Source organism: Xenopus tropicalis, chromosome 8 (genome assembly GCF_000004195.4).
Source record: "Xenopus tropicalis strain Nigerian chromosome 8, UCB_Xtro_10.0, whole genome shotgun sequence".
Lineage (NCBI taxonomy): Eukaryota > Metazoa > Chordata > Amphibia > Anura > Pipidae > Xenopus > Xenopus tropicalis.
In genome coordinates this window covers 5,095,057-5,119,452 of record NC_030684.2, presented here as the reverse complement: position 1 = coordinate 5,119,452, position 24,396 = coordinate 5,095,057, and the positions used below count along the sequence as shown (strand labels likewise).

Sequence of the window (24,396 nt, the reverse complement as noted above, 5' to 3'; positions counted from 1 at the left end):
CCCGAGACTATGCAATGAGTGAAGTCCAAAGAGGCCAGACTTGGCTTCTCCTCCACCATCTGTCACCCCTAGCCACTGTGTATAGGTTACATCTTACAAATCAGGTCTACACTTGGATGGGACATACCTCCCTCCACCGTGGAGAAGACCTAAGTCCAGCCTTTTGCATGGAGTCTAGCTTTGGCTGCCACTGTGAGCAGCTTAGTCCCTCTCTGGTCCCAGCCTGTATGCTATGAGAAGAATATTTGCAGTTTGAGAGGAAGGAGGCATTTCGTCACAGATCATAACAGTATTTTATCTATGAAGATACAAAAGACACATAAAACTGGACTTCTGTCATAAGGCATGTCTCTTCAGCACCGAGGAACTTAAAAGTTGGCTTTGTTGAAAATCTTTCAACCAAGAATTCTGTGTTTTTGGGTTTTCTTGCTTTCCTGAACAAGTCATACAAAAATACATGTAATATTAAATCATATGATACAGGGACAGTGCATATACGGTCAACAAACAGTCTAAAAATACAGTAGTGCTCATAAGAAAGAGTATTGTAACATACAGCTGGGGTCCATGCCAATATGTATAACTATGGAGGCCAACTTTTTCTTGAACAGCCTTATATTTCATTATGATATATAAGTAATTCACATTTAGGCATAGAGTTCCTTTGTTCACTTGAGGGTCGGAAAATGAGGGGATGGACAACATTTCATATAACCAACTGGTTTACATGCCTATCCAAAGGCTTTAGTGAGTTCTTGGTCTGTTCCCATGGATGAGAATTTGGGAGGAAGAAGAAGTTTAACTCCCAAGAGCAACACAAGCAGGCAAGAAGGTCCTGGGGGTGCCATATTTGGGTTGTGATAGGCTATTGGTAGGCCATATGCATACTGGCAGCCTACAGGAGTCTCCGTTTGGTAACTAAAACTTGCCGTCAAACCAGGAATTCAAAAATAAACACTTGCTCCAAAGGCTACAGGGAGCAACATCCAAAGGGTTGGTGAGCAACATGTTGCTTAAGAGCAGTGGTTCTCAACCTTCCTAATGCCGCGACCCTTTAATACAGTTCCTCATGTTGTGGTGACCCCCAAACATAAAATTATTCTTAAGACCGTCAGAAATATGTGTTTTCCAATGGTCTTAGGCAACATCTGTGAAAGGGTCGTTCCACCCCCCCAAAGGGGTCCCGACCCACAGGTTGAGAACCGCTGCTTAAGAGCCGTTGGTGTAGAAGGTTGCACATTATCCATTCCTTCAGCACACATAGCCGCTCTCAAGATAAGGGTTTCCTGTAATCCGTAGAACTGGGAACTTCTTTCCCCAAAATTCAGTTTTGCCAAAAGTCTGTGGAACCTGCCCTGTCTTCTGCAGAATTTGAAGAAGCTCCCCAGCTAGGAACAAGGCTTCCTTGAGCATCGTCTGCTCATTGTCCATCTGCTTTAAGGTAAGAGACATCTCCCACTGAAGTCCTCCACCAGCTTTAGAAGTTCCAGGGCCCAGAATCACTCCATAGGGCGATTGTCCTTTTTCCTGAGTTATGACTGAAACGTAGAAGCCTTCTTGAGTTCCTGCACTGTTCCTCGCCTGTAGGTCGGTGTGTCGGAGACTTTTAGTAACGTTGTCGGTGGTGCTTTTATGTGATAGAAGGGATATCAAATAGCTGGAGAAACAAACAAGTGTCTGAACAGCATCGTCCTGAGCAACCGCGATCACTGTAATTCCCTCTATCCTAATTCCTCTGAAGATCTTCTGTAACGCCCATCGAGTTGAGAGTGGTTGGCTAGTAAGCAGAGGGTGTAACTGTACAAAGGTCCCATTGACCGGTATAGAATGGCTTCCCAAGGGATGGACGGAGGGGAACAGAACTGGGATAACAAGGAGGAACACAATTAGAAGAACCCCGGCCAAGCTAACTGAAGGGAAGAAATCTGACCGATCTGCCGCCATTGTCCTTGTCTGAGGGTTTCCTGCTTGGTCTTCATTTGCTGGAGCTTTATCAGGATCCGGTGCTGGGATACCGATACTTTGCCTACTGTGCGCCATTAGTGCCTCCAGCCCTGAAGAACAGGAGATGGTATGAGGGTTAGACTCTGATTCCTAAAGATGCAACAGGGGTGACTGTTACCCCAATGTTTCTATATATCTGTAACCTTGTTATGGGCTAAGGGGGCCCAGCCTGAAGGCCAGTTAGGGGGGGATTTGGGGTGAGTGCTTATTTGTGCCCTGGGTACCCCTGGAACTATAGCGGGGTGACTGTTACCCCAATGTTTCTATATATCTGTAACCTTGTTATGGGCTAAGGGGGCCCAGCCTGAAGGCCAGTTAGGGGGGGATTTGGGGTGAGTGCTTATTTGTGCCCTGGGTACCCCTGGAACTATAGCGGAGTGACTGTTACCCCAATGTTTCTATATATCTGTAACCTTGTTATGGGCTAAGGGGGCCCAGCCTGAAGGCCAGTTAGGGGGGGATTTGGGGTGAGTGCTTATTTGTGCCCTGGGTACCCCTGGAACTATAGTGGGGTGACTGTTACCCCAATGTTTCTATATATCTGTAACCTTGTTATGGGCTAAGGGGGCCCAGCCTGAAGGCCAGTTAGGGGGGGATTTGGGGTGAGTGCTTATTTGTGCCCTGGGTACCCCTGGAACTATAGCGGGGTGACTGTTACCCCAATGTTTCTATATATCTGTAACCTTGTTATGGGCTAAGGGGGCCCAGCCTGAAGGCCAGTTAGGGGGGGATTTGGGGTGAGTGCTTATTTGTGCCCTGGGTACCCCTGGAACTATAGTGGGGTGACTGTTACCCCAATGTTTCTATATATCTGTAACCTTGTTATGGGCTAAGGGGGCCCCCAGCCTGAAGGCCAGTTAGGGGGGGATTTGGGGTGAGTGCTTATTTGTGCCCTGGGTACCCCTGGAACTATAGCAGGGTGACTGTTACCCCAATGTTTCTATATATCTGTAACCTTGTTATGGGCTAAGGGGGCCCAGCCTGAAGGCCAGTTAGGGGGGGATTTGGGGTGAGTGCTTATTTGTGCCCTGGGTACCCCTGGAACTATAGCAGGGTGACTGTTACCCCAATGTTTCTATATATCTGTAACCTTGTTATGGGCTAAGGGGGCCCAGCCTGAAGGCCAGTTAGGGGGGGATTTGGGGTGAGTGCTTATTTGTGCCCTGGGTACCCCTGGAACTATAGCGGGGTGACTGTTACCCCAATGTTTCTATATATCTGTAACCTTGTTATGGGCTAAGGGGGCCCAGCCTGAAGGCCAGTTAGGGGGGGATTTGGGGTGAGTGCTTATTTGTGCCCTGGGTACCCCTGGAACTATAGTGGGGTGACTGTTACCCCAATGTTTCGATATATCTGTATGACTGGAAGTGGGCAGAATGCTGCCAATGATTTAATTTAAGTGGAACCAAAAGAAGGAAGGAATCGGCACAAGTCAATCATTGACACAGATAATCCTGTCGGGCAGCCAAGACATTTATGACCCCATGAAGTTTCATTCCCCGGAGGCTCGCCACCCACAGCCTTACAAACATTGCTTTAACCCTCTACAAAGCCAGTATATTGTACCTTGCTAAGCCCAATTAGACTGTTAGGGGACTCCGAAACCTCTACCTAAAATAAACTGTATGCTTTTGTGGTGAGGCGCCCGGGCCCTATTGCATCATGGGTACCTTTTCTATACCTGTCCTTTGAGCGGTTGGGCCTGTAGCTTCATCTTCAGCTCATACTTTGCTTTATTTTTATTCTCATACAGCCTAGCATCTCTATCCAAAAACCATACAATGAAATCAAGGTATCTGGCAGTTAGTACCTCCGCACAGAGTGGAGTTAAGTACTAAATGGCAGTGGAACCCAGATTATAAGGTGCCCATAATAGCCTGAGTACATTAATCCCACACCCCATCAGAAAAACATACTAAATTGTAGGGAAAGGGTCTGATTATTCAGAACTGTACAAACGTTATGGCAGGATCTGGGTTTATTAACCGTCGGTCACTGTTTACCTGCTCACTGGGGAATGGCGACCAACCTGCTCTTCAGGTTCCACTGTCACCAACTCACAGCACCTCTAGGAAGAGTCTAAAATATACTTTTATACTAGAGCATTGCAAAAACAGAATCTCACCTACACCCTTCCTTCAGTGTGCCAATAACATACAGGCAGGTTAGCTGGGAATGGGATAGGGACCTTAGATTGTAAGCTCACTGGGGCAGGGACTGATCAGTCCCCATCAGTCCCTGCCCCAGTGAGCTTACAATCTAAGGTCCCTATCCCATTCCCATCAGTCCCTGCCCCAGTGAGCTTACAATCTAAGGTCCCTATCCCATTCCCATCAGTCCCTGCCCCAGTGAGCTTACAATCTAAGGTCCCTATCACATTCCCATCAGCCCCTGCCCCAGTGAGCTTACAATCTAAGGTCCCTATCCCATTCCCATCAGTCCCTGCCCCAGTGAGCTTACAATCTAAGGTCCCTATCCCATTCCCATCAGTCCCTGCCCCAGTGAGCTTACAATCTAAGGTCCCTATCCCATTCCCATCAGCCCCTGCCCCAGTGAGCTTACAATCTAAGGTCCCTATCCCATTCCCATCAGTCCCTGCCCCAGTGAGCTTACAATCTAAGGTCCCTATCCCATTCCCATCAGTCCCTGCCCCAGTGAGCTTACAATCTAAGGTCCCTATCCCATTCCCATCAGTCCCTGCCCCAGTGAGCTTACAATCTAAGGTCCCTATCCCATTCCCATCAGCCCCTGCCCCAGTGAGCTTACAATCTAAGGTCCCTATCCCATTCCCATCAGTCCCTGCCCCAGTGAGCTTACAATCTAAGGTCCCTATCACATTCCCATCAGCCCCTGCCCCAGTGAGCTTACAATCTAAGGTCCCTATCCCATTCCCATCAGTCCCTGCCCCAGTGAGCTTACAATCTAAGGTCCCTATCCCATTCCCATCAGTCCCTGCCCCAGTGAGCTTACAATCTAAGGTCCCTATCACATTCCCATCAGCCCCTGCCCCAGTGAGCTTACAATCTAAGGTCCCTATCCCATTCCCATCAGTCCCTGCCCCAGTGAGCTTACAATCTAAGGTCCCTATCCCATTCCCATCAGTCCCTGCCCCAGTGAGCTAAGCAGATTACTATGGAGACTCTTCCTGCCACCGACACCCGGTTTCACTGCTGCAAATTCAACTCTGACTTAGAGCCATGAGCTGTGAAAGCAACAGAACAGGTTGTTCCGGCCATGACAGGCACATTCCCAAGCGTCGGCCGCAAATAACCTCTGTCCTACAAGTTCCCCCCTTATGGGCCCCCTATAAAAACAATAGCCGGGATGGAGCCACAGGGAGGGGCATCAACTTTTTTACAATTTTACTTTTTTCTACTAAGCTTTCTATTCAGGTCTTCAACTGCCTGGTTGCTAGGGTACACCAGACCCTAGCAACTGCAGAGCTGCTGAAATCACTAACTGGAGAGTGAAATAATTTAAATAAATAAATAACAACGCAACCCCACGGGCTCTCCCTATCCCTATCCCAACTCCCAGCAACCCCACAGGCTCTCCCTATCCCAACTCCCAGCAACCCCACGGGCTCTCCCTATCCCAACTCCCAGCAACCCCACGGGCTCTCCCTATCCCAACTCCCAGCAACCCCACGGGCTCTCCCTATCCCAACTCCCAGCAACCCCACGGGCTCTCCCTATCCCAACTCCCAGCAACCCCACGGGCTCTCCCTATCCCAACTCCCAGCAACCCCACGGGCTCTCCCTATCCCAACTCCCAGCAACCCCACGGGCTCTCCCTATCCCAACTCCCAGCAACCCCACGGGCTCTCCCTATCCCAACTCCCAGCAACCCCACGGGCTCTCCCTATCCCAACTCCCAGCAACCCCACGGGCTCTCCCTATCCCCGGCAGTTACACTTACCTGCAGTATTCGCCCCCCTGGGCTGGCAGTGAGAGAGTTAACATAGTGCTCATCCAATCCCGGCCCAGTTCTGCACAAGTCCCATCACGCACAGATACTTAAACTATCAACACCTGGTTCCAAATACCTGCAGCCGATATGTGGGGAATAGTAATCAGCCCTGTGTATAATATACAGTATGGGACCTGTTATTCAGAGTGCTTCCGTAATTTGGATCTCCATACCAAGTCTACTAAAAAATCATTTGAACATTAATAGGTACTGTTTTATTATTACAGAGAAAAGGGAATCATTTAACCATGAAATAAACCCAATAGGGCTGTTCTGCCCCAATAAGGGGTAATTATATCTTAGTTGGGATCAAGTACAGGTACTGTTTTATTATTACAGAGAAAAGGGAATCATTTAACCATGAAATAAACCCAATAGGGCTGTTCTGCCCCCAATAAGGGGTAATTATATCTTAGTTGGGATCAAGTACAGGTACTGTTTTATTATTACAGAGAAAAGGGAATCATTTAACCATTAAATAAACCCAATAGGGCTGTTCTGCCCCAATAAGGGGTAATTATATCTTAGTTGGGATCAAGTACAGGTACTGTTTTATTATTACAGAGAAAAGGGAATCATTTAACCATTAAATAAACCCAATAGGGCTGTTCTGCCCCAATAAGGGGTAATTATATCTTAGTTGGGATCAAGTACAGGTACTGTTTTATTATTACAGAGAAAAGGGAATCATTTAACCATGAAATAAACCCAATAGGGCTGTTCTGCCCCCAATAAGGGGTAATTATATCTTAGTTGGGATCAAGTACAGGTACTGTTTTATTATTACAGAGAAAAGGGAATCATTTAACCATTAAATAACCCCAATAGGGCTGTTCTGCCCCAATAAGGGGTAATTATATCTTAGTTGGGATCAAGTACAGGTACTGTTTTATTATTACAGAGAAAAGGGAATCATTTAACCATGAAATAAACCCAATAGGGCTGTTCTGCCCCAATAAGGGGTAATTATATCTTAGTTGGGATCAAGTACAGGTACTGTTTTATTATTACAGAGAAAAGGGAATCATTTAACCATTAAATAAACCCAATAGGGCTGTTCTGCCCCAATAAGGGGTAATTATATCTTAGTTGGGATCAAGTACAGGTACTGTTTTATTATTACAGAGAAAAGGGAATCATTTAACCATGAAATAAACCCAATAGGGCTGTTCTGCCCCCAATAAGGGGTAATTATATCTTAGTTGGGATCAAGTACAGGTACTGTTTTATTATTACAGAGAAAGAAAGGAAATAATTTCTAAAAATCTAAATGTTTTGATCAAAATGGAGTCTATGGGAGATGACCCTTCTGTAATTGGATCCCATACCTGTATCTGTCTAGCTATATATATACATAGAAAGAGATAATAAGCAAGTAGACTGCTCACTTTTATAATCTGCAGGATATTAGCCAATGACATTGCCTGGTACAAAACACCTATTAATACACACACATATATATATATAGCACAGACACACTTACAGTTCTCTAAGGTGAAACTTCAAGGGTCTGTGACCCACCTTTGTCCCAGTTTGCAAAGGAATTGCCCCATTTACAAAGGAATTGCCCCATTTACAAAGGAATTGCCCCTGCAGACACTTACTGGCGGCAGTAGCGATGTCCAGCTTTGAATGCAGGAGTCCTCCGTGGGACCTGGGGCCAAAAGTGTGGATTTTTTTTCAACAAAAAGCCAAGAAACATTAAGTAGAGAGAGAGAAGGGTGCTGGGTGCTGGGTGCTGGGTGCTGGGTGCTGGGTGCTGGGTGCTGCATCAGTAACTCTAACGCAAGTCAGTTGCTAGTGACACACCCACCCACGGAGACAGGGCAGGTGACTTCATACTGGTTACACGCCTACCGTCACTTTAATAGTCGGGTGGGGGGGGTTGCTGTTAAAAATAATAGGTTAACCCCTTCTCTTACAAGGGGCAGTTTTTCTTAATGGCTTGTACCTGCCAGTAAGGAAATACCCGCCCTTGATTACCCTAGGAATGCACCTGTTGCAAGTTTAATCCATATTTATGTATTTAAGGTGGTATTTATGGCATTTAAGGTGGTATTTATGGCATTTAAGGTGGTATTCTATAGATCTGGGAATAGCCTCTTGCATAGGGGGCGTCGTAGCTTTGTGACAGGCAGGTTGGGGGCATGGTAAATAGGTAAATTGGGGTGTTTTGGCAGCTGCTTTGGGTTATCTTTTACTATAATGTAGAGAGTCATATTCTGAGATAATTTGCAATTGGTCTTCGTTTTATATTATCTGTAGTTGTTTAGTTTTCAGTTTAGGAACTCTCCAGTTTGGCGTTTTAGTAGCTATGTGGTTGCTAGGGTCCAAGTTACCTTAGCAACCAGGGAGGGGTTTGGATGAGAGGCTGGTATATGAATAGGGGAGGGGCTGAATAGAAAGATAAGGAATAAAAAGTAACAATGACAATAAAACTGGAGCCTCACAGAGCAATAGGGTTTGGCTGCCGGGGTCAGCGACCCCCATTTAAAAGGTTTAAAAATTTGGAAGAAGAAGGCAAATAATTAAAAAAAATTATCTGTAGTTGTTTAGTTTCAGTTTAGGAACTGGCGTTTAAGTAGCTATTTGGTTGCTAGGGTCCAAGTTACCTTAGCAACCAGGGAGTGGTTTGGATGAGAGGCTGATATATGAATAGGGGAGGGGCTGAATAGAAAGATAAGGAATAAAAAGTAACAATAACAATAAAACTGGAGCCTCACAGAGCAATAGGGTTTGGCTGCCGGGGTCAGTTATCCTGTTGCTAGGGCTCCAATTACCTTAGCAACCAGGGAGCAGTTTGGATGAGAGGCTGGTATATGAATAGGGGAGGGGCTGAATAGAAAGATAAGGAATAAAAAGTAACAATAACAATAAAACTGGAGCCTCACAGAGCAATAGGTTTTGGCTGCCGGGGTCAGTTATCCTGTTGCTAGGGCTCCAATTACCTTAGCAACCAGGGAGCAGTTTGGATGAGAGGCTGGTATATGAATAGGGGAGGGGCTGAATAGAAAGATAAGGAATAAAAAGTAACAATAACAATAAAACTGGAGCCTCACAGAGCAATAGGTTTTGGCTGCCGGGGTCAGTTATCCTGTTGCTAGGGCTCCAATTACCTTAGCAACCAGGGAGCAGTTTGGATGAGAGGCTGGTATATGAATAGGGGAGGGGCTGAATAGAAAGATAAGGAATAAAAAGTAACAATAACAATAAAACTGGAGCCTCACAGAGCAATAGGGTTTGGCTGCCGGGGTCAGTTATCCTGTTGCTAGGGCTCAAATTGAAAAGTTGCTTAGAAGTGGCCAATGTATAATATACATACGAAATTGCTTCCCCGTTCGCCTTAATGTAAGTGATTGTTGGGGGCAGTTGTTGCTCGGGAACACAGACTGCCCCATTTCCAGACAAGGATTCTCTGTGGCAGTGAAACGGGGGTGCAGATAGGCAGTGGGCTCCACTATAGCACCATGGGATACGTTTATTGCCCCAAGGGTGAAACCACTTGGGCCCACGACTTGGGTGGCCTAATAGATTTCTCTGCTGGAGTTTACCCCAATTGGCTGCAGGCTCGGACTGGGCCGGGAATTAACCCAGTGGCTCCCCCCCCCCCCCCGCGCAGGTGTCCCTCCCCCCGCGCAGGTGTCCCTCCCCCCCACGCGGCTCCCCCCCCTCCCCCCGCGCAGGTGTCCCTCCCCCCGCGCAGGTGTCCCTCCCCCCGCGCAGGTGTCCCTCCCCGACGCGTTTCACTTACGCGCAATCAGGGGAGGATGTTAGGCAGTGGCTGGGGCTCCTGTTGGGGGGGGTTAGGGGGCATGGTGGGGGCACCTTGGGCGGTGTGGATGGCGGGGGCACCTTGGAGGGTGCAGGGCCCAGGGGGCAGTAGCCCCAGTGGGCCCTTAACTCCCCCAGTCCGACCCTGATAGCCTGATTGGCTAATGATTTTAGCTCACTTAAATTTTCATTTGGCAAACTTTCCAGGGCTTTGATTTGCTCTGTACCATGTGACCAGTAGGGGCGTATTCAGTTGCGGTGCCACCCTAGAACCCGGACATAAGTATGCCCCCCAGATGGCAGAAGTGATGTCATGAGCACGGGTGTGTATGATGTCACTTCCAGTGATGTCACTGGGGAAATGCGCGGGACCCCTTGATAACCATTGAGTATGGGCACCATTAACTCCCCTCATATCCAACAAACCGATCACAGACTCTGTACCACAGCTGCCGGGGCGGCCGGCATGTTATGGCAGTTTGGGCAGTGGGTAGAGTTGGCGGCCGGGCCACCCATGAGGGGAAGGGAAGAAAGCAAGGTTGGGTGCTGCTTATTGGGCCTACAGGTTCCGTTCCAACCATTCCGCTAATCCCCTTGCGTAACGCTCGCCCCATTCTCTGGGAATTCATGGAATTGTTGTTAGAAAATGATTCTTGAAATTCTTGAGGATACAACCTAACATGCCTCTAAACTACATCTCCCAGAATCCCACTGGCAGCAGCAGGCATGATCGGAGGTGATTTAAGTCAAAGTCTGTTATACCTGGGCAGAGCCGTGCCCAAGGTGGCGTCACTTCCACCATTGGGGGGGGGGGTAATTTGACCCGGTGCCTAGGTGTCACTGGACCTAAATACTTCCCTGCCAACGGGCCTGCCTTGGCCACACGGTTTGAACCAATCATGGACTTTAAGGCCAACTATTGGAACAGCAGGCTATGGCCCAGTATATGGATGGCCAAATTAAAAAGCAGATTCCTTTGGCTATCTGTAGGGCCACCCAAATGGCCACATGTGCCATAAAACTGGGGGTTCTCTTAAACTCAGAACTTTGTTACAAACACCATCTTTCCATCATGAGCTCTGCTGATGTCTTAACTTCCTAGGAATTTTATGGCTTTGCCGGGCAGTCCAACAACCCAACTTCTACTTTCCAGGTCCCCCTCGCGGTGGGGCCGTATCTTAATCACGAGGATAATTGGCACCAAAGGCAAACTGTGGCTCCTGAGCAACATGTTGCTCCCCAGCTCCTTGGATGTTGCTCTCAGTGCCCCCAAACCAGGTATTAGGGCAAGATGGCGACAGTGGGACAAGATGGGGACAGTAGGGCAAGATGGAGACAGTACGGCAAGATGGAGACAGTAGGGCAAGATGGAGACAGTAGGGCAAGATGGAGACAGTAGGGCAAGATGGAGACAGTAGGGCAAGATGGAGACAGTAGGACAAGATAGAGACAGTAGGGCAAGATGGAGACAGTAGGACAAGATAGAGACAGTAAGGCAAGATGGAGACAGTAGGGTAAGATGGAGACAGTAGGGCAAGATGGGGACAGTAGGGCAAGATGGAGACAGTAGGACAAGATAGAGACAGTAGGACAAGATGGAGTCAGTAGGGCAAGATGGGGACAGTAGGACAAGATGGAGACAGTAGGGCAAGATGGAGACAGTAGGGCAAGATGGGGACAGTAGGGCAAGATGGAGACAGTAGGGCAAGTTGGAGACAGTAGGGCAAGATGGAGTCAGTAGGGCAAGATGGGGACAGTAGGGCAAGATGGAGACAGTAGGGCAAGATGGAGACAGTAGGGCAAGATGGGGACAGTAGGACAAGATGGAGGCAGTAGGGCAAGATGGAGACAGTAGGGCAAGATGGAGACAACAGGGGTATAGGACAGTTTATTAAAGGGGTGGGTTCACCTTGAAGTTAACTTTTAGTTAGAGAATGACCAATTCTAAGCATCTTTTCATTTGGTCTTTATTATTTATTTTAGTTTTTGAATTATTTGCCTTCTTCTTCCAACTCTTTGTAGTTTTTTTAATGGGGGTCACTGACCCCGGCAACCAAACCCTATTGCTCTGTGAGGCTCCAGTTTTATTGTTATTTTTTATTCCTTATCTTTCTATTCAGCCCCTCCCCTATTCATCCAAACCACTCCCCGGTTGTTAAGGTTACTTGGACCCTAGCAACCAAATAGCTGCTGTATATCACTCTCTACTTCATACTAAATGTTAACTCAACAACCTCTTTAGCTACTCAAGATAGATAGTGTTGACTCATTGTCATGTGCCCCGGGGGGTACAGCATTTTTGAACAGAGGGGGCAGCAGGCGTGCCCTTATATTTACCCCTATGTGTTGACTCATTGTCATGTGCCCCACGGGGGGGGCTACAGTGTTTTTGAACAGAGGGATGTAACAGTAGAGGCAGCAGGTATGCCCTTATATTTACCCCCTTCCATGGATATGTGCCCTCCGTAGGGCATTTCATACCCCATTGCCTAGCACCCGGTTCATAAGCGATCGTAACACAGCGGGGTGTTGGGGTCCCTGACGAGAGTTCCAATTAGGAACTGAAACATTGGACTGAATAAACCTCAACTCATATTTACTTGATGACCTTGTGTGGAAATTCCCATGCGTGCCGTCACTCCCTATCAGGGTCGGACTGGGGGGTGCGGGGCCCCTGGGGCGTCTCCTCCGGCCGTGTCCCCCACATGGGTCCCAGCCGCGCACTCCTAAACCCCCCCCAGGGGCCCCTGTCCAACGTCCTCCCCTGAACACCTATGTGAAACGTGTCAGGGGAGGACAACGGAGGCCAGAGAAAGCAGCAATAGGGTCGAGTCTGGGCCGCTGGGGGGTAATAATAAAACAGTACCTGTACTTGTTCCCAACTAAGATATAATTACCCCTTATTGGGGGCAGAACAGCCCTATTGGGTTTATTTAATGGTTAAATGATTCCCTTTTCTCTGTAATAATAAAACAGTACCTGTACTTGATCCCAACTAAGATATAATTACCCCTTATTGGGGCAGAACAGCCCTATTGGGTTTATTTAATGGTTAAATGATTCCCTTTTCTCTGTAATAATAAAACAGTACCTGTACTTGATCCCAACTAAGATATAATTACCCCTTATTGGGGGCAGAACAGCCCTATTGGGTTTATTTAATGGTTAAATGATTCCCTTTTCTCTGTAATAATAAAACAGTACCTGTACTTGATCCCAACTAAGATATAATTACCCCTTATTGGGGCAGAACAGCCCTATTGGGTTTATTTAATGGTTAAATGATTCCCTTTTCTCTGTAATAATAAAACAGTACCTGTACTTGATCCCAACTAAGATATAATTACCCCTTATTGGGGCAGAACAGCCCTATTGGGTTTATTTAATGGTTAAATTATTCCCTTTTCTCTGTAATAATAAAACAGTACCTGTACTTGATCCCAACTAAGATATAATTACCCCTTATTGGGGGCAGAACAGCCCTATTGGGTTTAATTAATGTTTTTATTAATTTCTTAGTAGACTTAAGGTATGAAGATCCAAATTACGGAAAGACCCCTTATCCGGAATACCCTTGGTCCCAAGCATTCTGGATAACAGGTCCTATACCTGTACCATTAAAAGTACCGACCTGATCTTTCGGCAGTTGGCGGAACTGCAGGATCTTGAGATATCAGCTTGTTGTAGGCCCACGGGATATAATAAGGGGTTCCATGATGTACCCCTCAGTCTTCTAGATAAATCCATGGCTGCTATGGGATTCAGGACGTTCCAGGCATAGGTGCTTTTCAAATGATATCAGCACTAATGTCATTCCAGAGCCCAGCAGAGCAAATAGCCGGGGTTCCCCCTTCTCCCTATACATATTATTTCATTATGACTAATATGGAACTCGTACAACCACTGACTTCTGTTTCTAAAAAACAGTCTTTTGTCTCTGTCATGGTGCAAAAGCACCACCCCCAGAAAGCCCCAGGTCCCAAGCAGTCCAGAACAACCAATCCCATACCTATATACATGCAAGTCAAGACCAGGGGGGGGGGGGCAAGCGGACTGTGTCCCACCCCCTAGAATTTCCACCCCTCCGGTTCCAAAAGTTAGTGCGGATGACCAAGCAGTGAAGCCAACCCTCCAGTCAAAATCATCTTCCTCAGTACCGGCCTTTAGAATAGAAGTATCTATGAAATGCCCCCTTTTATAAACATAGAAGCATGATGTTCACTAAAGAAAAGGTTCCTAGGGAGGACCGAGCCTGCCAACCTGATCAAACCACTTGAGCCCCCACAAAGGTCACCCTTACCCCATCTCCTTCCCCCATCCAAATGCTCCTCTAGGGAGGACCAAGCCTGCCAACCTGATCAAACCACTTGAGCCCCCCACAAAGGCCACCCTTACCCCCATCTCCTTCCCCCAATCCAAATGCTCCTCTAGGGAGGACCAAGCCTGCCAACCTGATCAAACCACTTGAGCCCCCACAAAGGTCACCCTTACCCTATCTCCTTCCCCCTTCCAAATGCTCCTCTAGGGAGGACCGAGCCTGCCAACCTGATAAAACCACTTGAGCCCCCACAAAGGTCACCCTTACCCCATCTCCTTCCCCCATCCAAATGCTCCTCTAGGGAGGACCGAGCCTGCCAACCTGATCAAACCAATTGAGCCCCCACAAAGGTCCTCCATCTCCTTCCCCTATCCAAATGCTCCTCTAGGGAGGAACAAGCCTGCCAACCTGATCAAACCACTTGAGCCCCCACAAAGGTCCTCCATCTCCTTCCCCCATCCAAATGCTCCTCTATGCCCTGCCCCCTTGCCCCTTACCTGGGCTTAGAAAGAAGAGTAGTGAAGCAGAGGTGACATGTTGGCATGTTTGTCCATCATGGCAAGTTGGCAGCTCCCCAGGTGTTGATCACAGGAAGGAGCATACACAATGGAAGCTGATGGGGCCCTGGGTCGGTGCTTTTGCTCCTGGTCGTTGATCAGTGCCTGGGAGTTAGGCAAACAGGTCATTAGAGTTTATGAGGTCTGAATATATGTATATTTAAAGATATATGGGGCTTTTTTATTTAGCCGCAGAGGTTGTCATTGTGCTGTGGTGTAATCCCCTGGAGGTGCTTCCTGTTGTGTAATACATTTAAATGTCAATCACTTCCCTCGTGGTAGGAAGTTACAACCAGAAGCAGAACAAGGGAGATGGTTGGGGTTATAGAAAGAAGAAATTCTCATACACAGCCCACACTGACACAGCACAGATAGCAGCAAAGATCCAGCTATAGGGAGTCTGGAGATGATGAGACTCGGATAGTACCAGACGAGATTAAAAAATATTCATTGAAATTCTACTCTGTTCCTAATGGACGACTCCCAGAAACCACTACTTGGAGATGGGCCTAAATCTCACTATCAGACAGTGGGGAAAGCCTTGCGGGAAGAAGAGAAGAAATATGTACGGTGAGTTTTGGGGGAACCACTGAATGTGTGCTACAGCTGTCAGCGTTGCTAAGGAACTTACTGGTATAAGGCTTGCAAAAAATGTCATTTTTGGGCTGTAGAATGAGCACAACAAATAGAACTCTACAAAAGGTCCCTTTTATGGTGCTCAGTAAAGTTGGCTTTGTAGAAAGGACTTTGTTAAAAAAGACTTGACTTTGGTAGAACTGAGTTTGTTGAAAGGACTTTGGTAGAACTGACTTTGTAGAAAGGACTTTTCTTTGGTAGAACTGACTTTGTAGAAAGGACTTGACTTTGGTAGACCTGACTTTGTAGAAAGGACTTGGCTTTGGTAGACCTGACTTTGTAGAAAGGACTTGACTTTGGTAGAACTGACTTTGTAGAAAGGACTTGACTTTGGTAGAACTGACTTTGTAGAAAGGACTTTTCTTGGTAGAACTGACTTTGTAGAGAGGTCTTGGCTTTGGTAGAACTGACTTTGTAGAGAGGACTTGGCTTTGGTAGAACTGACTTTGTAGAAAGGATTTGACTTTGGTAGAACTGACTTTGTAGAAAGAATTTGACTTTGGTAGAACTGACTTTGTAGAAAGGACTTGGCTTTGGTAGACCTGACTTTGTAGAAAGGACTTGACTTTGGTAGAACTGACTTTGTAGAAAGGACTTGACTTTGGTAGAACTGACTTTGTAGAAAGGACTTTTCTTGGTAGAACTGACTTTGTAGAGAGGTCTTGGCTTTGGTAGAACTGACTTTGTAGAGAGGACTTGGCTTTGGTAGAACTGACTTTGTAGAAAGAATTTGACTTTGGTAGAACTGACTTTGTAGAAAGGACTTGACTTTGGTAGAACTGACTTTGTGGAGAGGACTTGGCTTTGGTAGAACTGACTTTGTAGAAAGGATTTGACTTTGGTAGAACTGACTTTGTAGAAAGGACTTGACTTTGGTAGAACTGACTGTGTTGAAAGGATTTGACTTTGGTAGAACTGACTTTGTAGAGAGGACTTGACTTTGGTAGAACTGACTTTGTAGAGAGGACTTGACTTTGGTAAAACTGACTTTGTGGAAAGGATTTGGCTTTGGTAGAACTGACTTTGTAGAGAGGACTTGACTTTGGTAGAACTGACTTTGTAGAATGGACTTTTCTTTGGTAGAACTGACTTTGTAGAATGGACTTTTCTTTGGTAGAACTGACTTTGTAGAAAAGACTTGACTTTGGTAGAACTGACTTTGTAGAAAGGACATTTTTTTGGTAGAACTGACTTTGTAGAAAAGACTTGACTTTGGTAGAACTGATTTGTAGAAAGAATTTGGCTTTAGTAGAACTGACTTTGTAGAAAGGACTTGACTTTGGTAGAACTGACTTTGTAGAAAGGACTTGACTTTGGTAGAACTGACTTTGTTGAAAGGACTTTGGTAGAACTGACTTTGTAGAATGGACTTTTCTTTGGTAGAACTGACTTTGTAGAAAAGACTTGACTTTGGTAGAACTGACTTTTCGGAAAGAATTTGGCTTTGGTAGAACTGACTTTGTAGAAAGGACTTGACTTTGGTAGAATTGATCAATCTCTACATTCTGTCTCTGTGAAAAAGAAGTGTGAAAACCTGGCCAGTCAGGCTAGAGAGATTCTCAGGGACTAGTATATGTAGCCGGTTCCTAAAACCCACGTGCTCTCCTCTCCTGCAGGACACTAAAGAACAAGAAGATGTTCCTGGCAGCCTTTTCTGCCGTCCTCGGAAACTTCACCTTCGGATACGCCTTGGTGTACACTTCTCCCGTGATTCCAGCCTTAGAAAAAGATGACCAGGGTCTGCACATTAGTCCAGAAGAGATATCATGGTTTGGGGTAAATTCAAGCTATTTGGCTTTTTGAAGGATTTTGGATGTTGGATTATGGTGTTAGATTGAACCTATCAACCTCGCTAACGTGTTCTCCAGAAATGAGCTTGATAGAGATATTTTCCTACATGGTCCAACATTGCAATTAAAACTGACTTGTCAGGTTGCTATTTCTAGTATACCGTTGTGCACCCCCAAATTCACTCTCTATATACCCCCTTTCAGGCAGTGTTTGCCCTGGGTGCCTGCGCAGGGGGCGTAAGCTCCATGGTACTGAATGACCGCCTTGGACGCAAACTGAGCATCATGTTCTCAGCTGTTCCCTCATCCTTGGGTTTTCTACTCATGGGCAGTGCCCAACACATCTCCATGTTACTGTTGGGACGGATCCTTACAGGTTTTGCAGGGGGTATGACTTCCTCTTCTATACCGGTGAGTTGTCATTCTGGATAATCAAGCACACTCTATGTATATTTAGCTTTCTAACCATGATCTCTATGCTATCCAGGTGTATATTTCTGAAATTTCTCATTCTGGAGTCAGAGGAGGTTTGGGTGCTTGTCCCCAGATCATGGCTGTTTGTGGCTCCCTTGTACTTTATGCTCTAGGTAATTATACTTCCATATAGTGTACTTTATCATCCTATACTACTGTACTATTCTTCCTCATCCTGCTATTCATTCCCTTTGGCTATAGGTCTTCTCCTGCCTTGGCGTTGGCTTGCTGTTATTGGAGAGGTACCCGTAATCACTATGCTCCTCCTCCTGTGCTTCATGCCCGACTCCCCACGCTTCCTAATATCGAAGGGCAAGGACGAAAAGGCGCTCAAGGCTTTGGCCTGGCTTCGGGGGGTCAACACAGAGTATCAAGGAGAATATGAAAGAATCAAAAGCAACGTTCTGAAGAAGGTAGAGTAAGCTATGGCTAAGAAAGGTGTTGGAATTGGAGCAAAGATGCTTGGATGCTAGTGGCCAGCGGTGGTGGATCATAACTGACCATGCTCTTTCTCTTGCCTAGAGCTCCACTCTCTCATGGACAGAACTTTCCAATCCATATTACTACAAGCCCATCCTGATCGCCGTCTTCATGAGGTTTCTCCAGCAGATGTCTGGTGTCAGCCCCATCTTGATTTACCTAGAGACGATCTTCAACAGGACTAAAGTGATACTAGTAAGTCGGATTAGACCATCCCAAATGTCGCCCATTAGTGTCTGTAGTCCCATCTAGCTGGAGCAGTGATCCCCAACCGACATGTTGCTCACCACCCGCTTTGACGTTGGTCCCAGTGGCCTCAATGTAGGTGCCCATTTTTAAACTTCTGGCTTGGAGACCAGTTTTGGAAGCCCAAAGACATAGTTTTGCTCCAAGCTGAGCCTCCTGTAGGCCAGCAGTCCCCATGGGGCTACCAAACAGCCAATCACAGTCTTTACTTGGCATCCCCCAATAAAGTTTTTCATGCTTGTGTGGCTCCCCAACACTTTTGACATCTGGGTGTGGCTCACAAGTAAGAAAGGTTGGGGATCCCAGAGCTCTAGTATGGTGACTACTAGATGCCTATAGGCATAACACTACAGATATCCCAGTCTAGTGACCTCTCGCCAGAGTTACAACACTTCCAAATTCACAGAAAGTCACGTTGTTTCCCTTTTTGTGTCTGATTGTGCAATTTAGGTTTTCCCATTGTGAAAGCACCAAATGAGTGTGCTCTGATTTTAACTCTTTCACTGGCAAAGGGGTCTGGGTGTTCAACGCATTAGAATGTTGTGGTCTTGACTAATCTGTAGCCCCTCAAAGCATTAAAATGTTCTGGCCTTGACTAACCTGTAGCCTCTCAAAGCATTAGAATGTTCTGGTCTAGACTAGACTAACCCGTAGTTCTTCAGAGAATTAGAGGGTTCTGGTCTAGACTAACCTGTAGCCATTCAGAGCATTAATGCGCTCCAAAATCAACCTGTAGCCCCTCAAAGCATTAGAATGTTCTGGTCTTGACTAACCTGTAGCCCCTCAAAGTCTAGACTATGCTGTAGCCCTAAGACTAACCTGTAGCCACTCAAAGCATTAGAATGTTCTGGTCTTGACTAACCTGTAGCCCCTCAAAGCATTAGAATGTTCTGGTCTAGACTAGACTAACCTGTAGCTCTTCAGAGCATTAGAGGGTTCTGGTCTAGCCTAACATGTAGCCATTCAGAGCATTAGTGCGCTCCAAAATCAACCTGTAGCTCTTCAGAGCATTAGAGTGTTCTGGTCTAGACTACCCTGTAGCCCCTCAAAGCATTAGAGTGTTCTGGTTTAGACTAACCTGTAGCCCCTCAAAGCATTAGAATGTTCTGGTCTTGACTAACCTGTAGCCCCTCAAAGCATTAGAATGTTCTGGTCTTGACTAACCCGGGGGGCTCCTCAAAATCTAGACTATGCTTTAGCCCTAAGACTAACCTGTAGTCCCTCAAAGCATTAGAATGTTCTGGTCTTGACTAACCTGGGGGGCTCCTCAAAATCTAGACTATGCTGTAGCCCTAAGACTAACCTGTAGCCCCTCAAAGCATTAGAATGTTCTGGTCTTGACTAACCTGGGGGGCTCCTCAAAATCTAGACTATGCTTTAGCCCTAAGAATAACCTGTAGCCCCTCAAAGCATTAGAATGTTCTGGTCTTGACTAACCTGTAGCCCCTCAAAGTCTAGACTATGCTGTAGCCCTAAGACTAACCTGTAGCCCCTCAAAGCATTAGAATGTTCTGGTCTTGACTAACCTGTAGCCCCTCAAAGTCTAGACTATGCTGTAGCCCTAAGACTAACCTGTAGCCCCTCAAAACATTAGAATGTTGTGGTCTTGACTAACTTGTAGCCCCTCAAAGTCTAGACTATGCTGTAGCCCTAAGACTAACCTGTAGCCCCTCAAAGCATTAGAATGTTCTGGTCTTGACTAACCTGTAGCCCCTCAAAGTCTAGACTATGCTGTAGCCCTAAGACTAACCTGTAGCCCCTCAAAACATTAGAATGTTGTGGTCTTGACTAACTTGTAGCCCCTCAAAGTCTAGACTATGCTGTAGCCCTAAGACTAACCTGTAGCCCCTCAAAGCATTAGAATGTTCTGGTCTTGACTAACTTGTAGCCCCTCAAAGTCTAGACTATGCTGTAGCCCTAAGACTAACCTGTAGCCCCTCAAAGCATTAGAATGTTCTGGTCTTGACTAACTTGTAGCCCCTCAAAGTCTAGACTATGCTGTAGCCCTAAGACTAACCTGTAGCCCTTCAAAGCATTGGAGTGTTCTGGTTTAGACTAACCATACGGAGTATTAAGTAATCTAGACCAACCTATGGCCAATCAGTACATTAGAACATTCCACGAACTAGACCAATGTGTATGCAGTAGAAGGATTAACCATTGAAGCCATGTTGAATAGTCAAAGTGCTGGACTACCCTATAGCCTTACAAGAGTAGACCAGTGTAGCCACCATTTGCCCATCGTCTGTAGACGTGCAACAAGCCGGGGTATAGTCTTCTTTTACTCTGTTGTAATACGGCTCTTGTTCCTCCCAGAGAGGCGGTTACGACGCAGCCCTAGTTGGCGCCGTGCGATTACTTTCCGTCATCATTTCAGCCTCGGTTATGGACAAAGCCGGAAGGAAAATCCTCCTCTTCATATCAAGTAAGTGCCTGCTCCGACATCTACTGCCCCGTAATAGGGGAGGGGCTTTCATTCCCCAGAAAGATACACCTATGTTCATAAATAAAAATGGGTGTGTCTTTTCTTGTATTGGGAGATAGCTCCGCCCTTCCACCGGCTGCTCTCTGTTTCTCAGGTTTACAGATAAGGAGGACTTCATAGACATAGTTACATAACTAACGATAATGATACCACTAACGATCATACCACTAACGATAATTCCCCCTTGCAGGTATCTTAATGTTTGCCTCCTCCCTATCCATGGGGTTGTACATACATTTCACCGTTGACGGGAGTCACAATTCGACCAATCTGACCACGATTACGAACAGTTCTGCCGACGCCTCGGAGCCAATTAATTATATCCAACTCATTCCCCTCGTTTGCATCATGCTGTATATCATAGGTAGGTAATGAAACAAGCGAGGGTTCATTAATTAAGACTGGGCAAATCTGCATCTGGGCAGTACCCCAGGGCAACCAATCAAATGTTGCCTGCTTCCTATTGGGTAAGGCTGTTAGATACCTTCTGAAGGTAGCTCATAATTATTCCAACTCTTGAACTGTGACCCAATGGTTGCCCTCCCTGTTCTACAGGATACGCCTTTGGTTGGGGACCTATCACCTGGCTGCTCATGTCTGAGATCCTACCCCTAAAATCCAGAGGAGTGGCATCGGGCCTCTGCGTATTGGTCAGCTGGATAACTGGCTTTATCCTCACCGAAGCCTTCATCCCAGCAGTGGTAAGTTGGGCCTAGAACGCCGTGTAATAGGGATACAAGATGAGCTGCTTTATTGCAGAGGCACCTTCCCATTGGTCGGACTGGGGTGCCACCAGGACTGCAACCTTGGGGCCCCCAACCCAGTTGTGGCCCACCAGGTTTTTCCCTGGTGCCCTGCTGGCCCAGTCCATTGTTGCTGGAGATAGGAGTGCAGCTAGTGCATCATGGAGCCAGTTGCCCTCTTACTATTCTATGTTCTAGCTTGGACCTAGACTTCTGGACTTGGGCAAAGAAATAAAAGTAGCTCTGACTCGATATTAGAAGAAGTTTTTGCACCATTGTTCTACACCGCCAGCCTGACGACAGGGAGGAGAGCAGCCCAGAATGAGGGGTCTATACTCAGATCTATTCTGTACTGAGGGGGAACTTGATTCGCTTGACAGCTAGAAAGACCCCAAAGCTGGCCATTCATGAACTGATAAAAGCTATTGACGTGGCCCTTCCAGACCGAGTTGACGGCTTATAGCATGGAGCCTTTCTGACTGCCTGCCCAAATATTACCTGGCCAAAAATTGTCCCGATATCTATGGGGCAGGTTAGAAAATCCCGTTGGGTGAGGACTTCATTAGCTTGGTCTACTACTTTAGTAGTGATACCCAGGTCAAAAGCTGGACCTGCACCGACCCATCATCACCCACCCCTAACCCAACCGACCCATCCCCACCCACCCCTAACCCAACCGACCCATCCCTAACCCAACCGACCCATACCCACCCATCCTTAACTCAACCGGCCCATACCCATCCATCCCTAACCCAACCGGCCCATACCCACCCATCCCTAACCCAACCGACCCATCCCCACCCATCCCTAACCCAACCGACCCATCCCCACCCATCCCTAACCCAACCGACCCATACCAACCCATCCCTAACTCAACCAGCCCATACCCACCCACCCCTAACGCAACTGACCCATACCCACCTATCCCTAACCCACCCCTAACCCATCCCCACCCACCCCTAACCTAACCCAACCGACCCATACCCACCCATCCCTAACCCAACCGACCAATCCCCACCCACTTCTAACCCAACCGGCCCATCTCCACCCACCCCTAACCCAACCGGCCCATCCCCACCCACCTCTAACCCAACCGACCCATCTCTGAGGATGAGGACATAATGGGGGGTGCCTGTTTTTGAATGATGGCTTTTGGCCAAGGGTTGGGGCAGACTCACCCAACGCTACTGCCCAGGCCCCCATTATGATGAATCGAGCCCAGTTTTGCCCTAAGGCCAATCCTGAAGAAGCCCAGAAAGTCTCCTTTAGTGGCCGCGCTCTCATTGTTTTCTCTATCTCCCCCCAGAACGCCTTGTCCCTCGAGACGCCATTTTTCTTTTTTACCGTTGTCTGCGTCGGCGCATTGTTCTTCACCTACTTCTTTGTCCCCGAGACCAAAGGGCGCTCCTTGGAACAAATCGAGGCCTACTTCCGGACTGGCCGCCGCTCATTTATGAAGTAACGGGGGCTTTTTGTTTTCTTTTTATTTTCTCCGTTGCGAAGGACTTTACCGGAAGGAACAGCACCAACAGTCCTAGAGGTTGAATGATTGGCAAACACAGGCACCATTCTACTGCTCTGGTTCCATCCACACACTCTTGTTTCAGTACAACAGTCCATTCCTGCTTTACGGCACAACGTTCCTCACCGTGCTCCATTGCCCCCCTGCCTATGAGACTAGAACCAGACTGGCAATCTGTGGGTTCCGGCAAATACCAGAGGGGCTGCTGTAAGGTGCCATAGTCACTATTTATTGGGCCTGTTGGGGGCGCTGTTTGTAATGCCAGGGCCTATTTTGAAGCCCAGTCTGGGCCTGGCCACGCCCAGCAGCAGGATGAGTTCCAATCTCCCAAGGCTTTCAACTGACAGTAGAGGATCAGCGGCCAACTCCCAGGGTCTGAACAGTAAATATATATAGTGAGTAATGTACAACCTGCTGTAAAATAAAGGGAGGAGTTTCATGACCATATAAATACAGGGAGGAGTTTTAAGATTATATAAATAAAGGGAGGAGTTTCATGACCATATAAATACAGGGAGGAGTTTTAAGATTATATAAATAAAGGGAGGAGTTTCATGACTGTATAAATACAGGGAGGAGTTTCATGACCGTATAAATAAAGGGAGGAGTTTAACAACCGTATAAATACAGGGAGGAGTTTCATGACCGTATAAACACAGGGAGGAGTTTCATGACCATATAAATACAGGGAGGAGTTAAACGACCGTATAAATACAGGGAGGAGTTTCATGACCGTATAAATACAGGGAGGAGTTAAACGACCGTATAAATACAGGGAGGAGTTTCGTGACCGTATAAATACAGGGAGGAGTTTCGTGACCGTATAAATACAGGGAGGAGTTTCGTGACCGTATAAATACAGGGAGGAGTTTCGTGACCGTATAAATACAGGGAGGAGTTTCATGACCGTATAAATACAGGGAGGAGTTTAGTGACCGTATAAATACAGGGAGGGGTTTAATGACCGTATAAATATAGGGAGGAGTTTCATGACCGTATAAATACAGGGAGGAGTTTCGTGACCGTATAAATACAGGGAGGTGTTTCGTGACCGTATAAATAGAAGGAGGAGTTTAACGACTGTATAAATACAGGGAGGAGTTTAGCTACCGTATAAATACAGGGAGGGGTTTCATGACCGTATAAATACAGGGAGGGGTTTAATGACCGTATAAATACAGGGAGGAGTTTAATGACCGTATAAATACAGGGAGGGGTTTAATGACCGTATAAATACAGGGAGGAGTTTAATGACCGTATAAATACAGGGAGGAGTTTAATGACTATATACATATAGGGAGGAGTTTTATATATATATATATATTATACAAGTCATGGAACTCCTCGGTGACTTCTAATATCCTCATATTTTACAACAGGGGGCACTTTATTTATTATAAT

The 24,396-nt window shown here is 46.7% G+C and overlaps 2 protein-coding genes across 2 annotated transcripts; one reads left to right on the top strand and one right to left on the bottom strand.

Annotated features, from left to right (window-relative positions):
- Positions 1-274: 274 nt before the first annotated feature.
- On the bottom strand, positions 275-13,467 carry LOC100485511. The gene is made up of 2 exons (XM_031891571.1): positions 13,376-13,467; positions 275-2,054 (listed from the first exon to the last, which is right to left on the bottom strand). Exon 2 carries the CDS (start codon positions 2,038-2,040, stop codon positions 1,252-1,254), a length of 789 nt encoding a protein of 262 aa, XP_031747431.1. The 5' UTR covers positions 2,041-2,054; positions 13,376-13,467; the 3' UTR covers positions 275-1,251.
- Positions 13,468-14,897: 1,430 nt separating this feature from the next.
- Positions 14,898-23,500, top strand: slc2a6 (solute carrier family 2 (facilitated glucose transporter), member 6). Its single transcript, XM_031891566.1, has 10 exons — positions 14,898-15,189; positions 16,872-17,031; positions 17,250-17,456; positions 17,533-17,632; positions 17,721-17,932; positions 18,042-18,194; positions 20,562-20,670; positions 20,921-21,094; positions 21,286-21,431; positions 22,780-23,500. The coding sequence occupies exons 1-10, from the start codon at positions 15,092-15,094 to the stop codon at positions 22,933-22,935; spliced, it is 1,515 nt and encodes a 504-aa protein (XP_031747426.1). The 5' UTR covers positions 14,898-15,091; the 3' UTR covers positions 22,936-23,500.
- Positions 23,501-24,396: the final 896 nt, after the last annotated feature.